The following is a 5,000-nucleotide window of genomic DNA, read 5'->3' as shown; positions in this document are numbered from 1 at the left end:
TGTTGTTAATAGAACAGAAAGACCTGTAAACCCTAAACCCTAAACCCTAAACCCTAAACCCTAAACCCTAATATTAAGGAGTGTTTTTTTTTGTTTTCCTCTTTTTTTATATAAAAAATAAATAAAATTAATTTACTTTAGTGTCTCCTTACCTGTCTCCTTTTGTCTTCTTTTACTGTCTCCTTTTCTCTTTTTTATTTGTCTCCTTTTTCTTTTTTCCTTCTCCTTCTTCCTTTTTTTTCTTCAGTTATTTCTTTGTTGGAGTCCATGGCTAAAAGGAGACAATTCCCCTGTGGTGTCTATACACCCCATTAGTTGTATTGTCCCTCCTTTGTCCTCAGCAGAAGTCACGTCCGTAAACCCTAAACCCTAAACCCTCATAAACTAGAATAAACCCTAAACCCTAAACCCTCATAAACTAGAATAAACCCTAAACCCTAAATATGTAAACCCCTCTTTGAATTACCACCCTGGATTGTTGATTTAGGGTTTATTAGGGTTTATTAGGGTTTCCTAGGGTTTAGGGTATATTAAGGTTTCCTAGGGTTTAGGGTTTAGGGTTTAGGGTTTAGGGTTTAGGGTTTAGGGTTTAGGGTTTATGGGTGTATATATAATTAGGGTTACATGGCGTGGTGGTGTTGGTCAAGGATTAATAAGAGAGACAATTGAGGGTTTAGTGTTTCCTTCCTCACAAATACAACAAAATAAGATAAAAAGTTATAATATTTGGTTACCTTTATTGTTATCTATATATATAAAAGGGCCTACTTTTGTCTCCTTTTCTTCTTCTTCTTCTTCTTCTCCTCCTCCTCCTTTTTCTTCTTCTTTTTCTTCTTCTTCTTCTCCTTCTTCTTCTTCCTTTTTATATACACAACAATCTAATCAAGATCTTATTACTATTATGCCTCATACTATTAGACTTACTCCATGCGCAGTCGGTAAACAAATATACTAAACCCTAAACCCTAAACCCTAAACCCTAAACCCTAATTTACCCGGAACCCTAATTTGCTTTAGAATCTAATATATCCTAAACCCTAATAAACCCTAATAAACCCTAAACCCTAGAAGGCGAATTGATATCAGAAGGGTTTATAAAGTATCTGACGTTGACGTATTGGCATATAAAGATAAGTGTTTAGGGTTTAGGGTTTAGGGTTTAGGGTTTTATAATTTTAGGTCAAATATCTTGGCAAATAATACAAGTATATAATAAAGGAGACACTTCTTCCTTAATTGAATTTTATAAAGAAGAAGAATCAACAAAAGAGAGACAAAATAATTCTCTTCCTGATGATCTTAAGTAAATTTCCTAAACCCTAAACCCTAAACCCTAAACCCTAAACCCTAAACCCTAAAAAATCCTAAAAACCCTAAAAAAGCCTATTAACCTTTGCTAAACCCTAATAAACCCTAGTAAACCCTAATAAACCCTAATAAACCCTAAACCCTCGCTGCTGTTTGTGCTACAGGATATGGCCTGAATGGGCATGCATACCTGCTGGGGGTTTTAATTTATTTTTATTAATACATAATCCAAGTGTCTCCTCTGGTGTCTCCTTTTGCCGATTAAGAAGATATAAAGTTATAGATCTAAAAACCCTAACTGTCTCCTCACAAACCCTAACTGTTCTTACACAAGTACAAACACCAAGTATTAGTGTTACTGATAATCCAGTAGTAAGATATTAGGGTTTAGGGTTTAGGGTTTAGGGTTTAGGGTTTGGGATTTAGGGTTTGGGATTTAGGGTTTATTCTCCGATGTTGGCGGAATGTATCTCATACAGATACTTAGATTTTGTTCTAATGTATTCTTTTTAGGGTTTAGGGTTTAGGGTTTAGGGTTTAGGGTTTAGGGTTTAGGGTTTAGGGTTTGTGGTGTAGGTATTTGAATTGGTGAGTGTTGGTGGTTTAGCTCGTCGTTTGTTATATCTAAAGAATGACGGAGAAATACCCTTGAGGGTTTATGCAGCAATAAAGGGACAGCAGCAGCAGCAGCAGCAGCAGCAGCAGTTGGTGGATGGCGAGACATCACCAGCAGCAGCAGCAGAGCAACAGCAGCAACAGCAGCAGCAGCAGCAGCAGCAGCAGCAGCACCAGCAGCAGCAGCAACGGCGAGCACGACGGACATATATAATAAAATTAAGAAAGGAGACAGTTGAAGGAGACAGTAAAGAAAAGGAGACAGATAAAGAAAAAAAGGCAGGAAAAGAGACAAAAGGAGCATCAGCAGCAGCAGCAACAGCAGCAACAGCAGCAGGAGCAGCAGGAGCAGCAGGAGCAGCAGGAGCAGCAGCAGGAAAACAGCAAAAGGAGACAGATATAGATATAGATAAAAAGGAGACAGATAAAGAAATAGAAGAAATAGACATAAAGGAGACAATAAAAGAAATAAAAGAGACAGAAGAAGAAGAAGAAAAAAAAAAAGAAGAAAAAAAAGAAGAAAAAAAAAATGAGGAAAAAGGAGACACAGAAAAAGAGACACTAGATCAAACCCTAAACCCTAATTCATTCAATACGCCTTTCTTAGTACAAGTTGGGGACATAGATAAACCCCCAAGTATACAAACCCTCATGCTGCTGCTGCTGCTGCTGCTAGTGCTGCTGCTGCTGCTAGTGCTGCTGCTGCTGCTGCTAGTGCTGCAATAAACCCTACAGTAAATGTTCCTGCTTGCCATGTCATTCCATTGAAATATGCCTAAGGGTTTAGGGTTTAGGGTTTAGGGTTTAGGGGTTTAGGGTTTAGGGTTTAGGGTTTAGGGTTTATGAATATGTTTAGGGTTTGGAGGTACAGAAGGGGAGGTATTAATATTAGATAGGAAAGAAAGGAGACCCTTGTCTCTCTTCTTTCTTCCTGCTGCTGTTGGTCCTTATGAAGGAACTTTGCTGCTGCATGCAGAGGCACTCGTAAATTTACTCCTGCTGCTGCTGTTGCTGCTGCTGCTGTTGCTGCTGCTGCTGTTGCTGCTGCTGCTGCTCGGGCTGTTGCTGCTGCTGCTGGGGCTGTTGCTGCTGCTGCTGGGGCTGTTGCTGCTGCTACTTAGGCTGGTGGTGCTGCTGGGATTGCTGTTGCTGCTCGTGTTGTTGCAGTTGCTGCTGCTGCTGCTGCTGCTGGTGTGTGACTGTTTCTTTCTTTGTATCCCCTTGTGTCTCCTTTTGTCTCTTATTGTCTCCTTTTTCTTTGTGTGTCTCCTTGCGTCTCCTTGTGTCTCCTTGTGTCTCCTTGTGTCTCCTTTTGTCTCCTTTTTATTGAATAGAAGGAGACAGCAGCGTGGTTACCCGAGGAGAAATACAAAGAAGGAGAAACCCTAGAGGAGACACTTAGTCTATTAACTCAGTGTCCCCAAACCCTAAACCCTAAACCCTCAATAAATAAAAAGGAGACACTAAACCCTTATTCTGTCCCCTTATATGCAAAAGCTGTACAACCCCTTCTTCGTCTTAGTCATTCTTCCCTTGAATTTGGTCCCCTTCCTGTTGGTAGTAGAGTTACACAACAGGTACAAACCCTAAACCCTAAACCCTAAACCCTAAACCCTAATTCGTAAACCCTAAACCCTAAACCCTTATATTCAAAGCTTAACTCAGAAACCCCAGTAGTCAGTAGCGAAATGTTTAGGGGTTTACTATCATCATTGTCTCCTGGGAACACAACCTTTGCAAGAATTAGGGTTTAGGGTTTAGGGTTTAGGGTTTAGGGTTTAGGGTTTAGGGTTTAGGGTTTATTGCAGGTGGTGGTATCTAATCCAACGCATGCAGATGTGCGCTATCGAGTTGTTTGGCGTTTTGTCTCTAAAAAGGAGACACTTGAAGGAAAGGAGACAGCAGCAGCAGCAGCAGCAGCAGGTGGTGAGGAGACAGGAGGAACAGCAGAAGATGAGGAGACATCATCAGCATCAGCAGCAGCAGCAGCAGCAGCAGCAGCAGCAAAGGATGACCCATCATTAGTATCAGCAGGAGCAGCAGCAGGAGGAGGAGCAGCAGCAGCAGAGTCTCCTGCTGCAGTACTAGAGGTACATAAATCACAGGAGACACTTGCTAGCTGCTGCAGCAGCAGACTAAAATTATTAGTCTCTACCCTCTATCCTGGTCCCTTTTCCTTCGAGGTGCTGCTGCTGCTGCAGCAGCAGCAGCAAGAGGAGACAGATGCAGCAGAAACAGCAGATATTGCTAATAAACAACAAGAGTAAGCAGACACAAACAGCAGCAGCAGCAGCAACAGCAACAGCAACAGTTGCACAAAGGAGATATATCTGCTACATCCCTAAACCCTAAACCCTAAACCCTAAACCCTTGTTTGCTGTTTTATATTTTGTATCTCTTGCGTACAGCAATCTGTACTTGCGTCTTTTTCTGCTGCTCCTGCTGCTGTTGCTCCTGCTCCTGCTGCTGCTGCTGCTGCTGCTGCTGCTGCTGCTGTTGGTGCTGTTGCTGCTGCTGCAGTATCCTTCCTCCTCTTGCCCGTTTATTAGTAACTGGCGAGGGTTTACTACCTCGTGTATTCTTAGCAGATGTTAGACCCTTGGCTAATCTTTCTTCTCCTTTTTCTCTCTATGAAGGGTTTAATGCTCAATATATTAATCAGTACTATATTATAACCCTAAACCCTAAACCCTAATAAACCCTAATAAACCCTAATAAACCCTAAACCCTAAACCCTAATATACTCTAATATACCATACTCTACCCTAATATACACTAATAAACCCTAATAAACCCTAAACTCTAATATTCCATATATCCTAATAAACCCTAAGCCCTAAACCCTAAACCCTAAACCCTAAACCCTTTCCTATATATATCTCTATATATATTTGTGTGTATATAAAATTATATGTATAGATTATTATGGAGTCCCTTATCAGCAGCAGATCGTCGTTTTGCTGCTGCTGAGGGTTTACTAGAAAGAAGAGAAGCCCTTAAGGGTTTACCAACTATTTCTTGTGATTGTTCCTTCTATGAATATGATTACGATCCCGGGATCGGATCCGGGATCGGAT

General features: G+C 41.0%; 2 protein-coding genes across 2 annotated transcripts in view; both read left to right on the top strand.

Moving 5' to 3' along the window:
* Positions 1-901: 901 nt before the first annotated feature.
* Positions 902-4,190, top strand: EMWEY_00047480 (hypothetical protein, conserved; the record flags this gene model as incomplete). Its single annotated transcript, XM_013477198.1, has 5 exons — positions 902-938; positions 1,180-1,205; positions 1,885-2,560; positions 2,780-2,907; positions 3,732-4,190. The coding sequence occupies 5 exons, from the start codon at positions 902-904 to the stop codon at positions 4,188-4,190; spliced, it is 1,326 nt and encodes a 441-aa protein (XP_013332652.1).
* A 774-nt stretch (positions 4,191-4,964) lies between these two features.
* Positions 4,965-5,000, top strand: part of EMWEY_00047470 (hypothetical protein) — a gene marked incomplete at both ends in the record, with an annotated part of 2,460 nt that continues 2,424 nt past the window's right edge. Inside the window, one exon of the mRNA XM_013477197.1 lies at positions 4,965-5,000. This exon is cut by the window's right edge and continues 147 nt beyond it. Coding sequence (XP_013332651.1) covers positions 4,965-5,000 — 36 coding nt within the window.

The sequence above is a fragment of the Eimeria maxima genome, genomic scaffold (assembly GCF_000499605.1).
Source record: "Eimeria maxima Weybridge genomic scaffold, Emw_scaff1028, whole genome shotgun sequence".
In the NCBI taxonomy this organism is placed as follows: domain Eukaryota; phylum Apicomplexa; class Conoidasida; order Eucoccidiorida; family Eimeriidae; genus Eimeria; species Eimeria maxima.
Note: the sequence above shows the minus strand (reverse complement) of the source record. Positions and strands in the feature narration are given on the sequence as shown.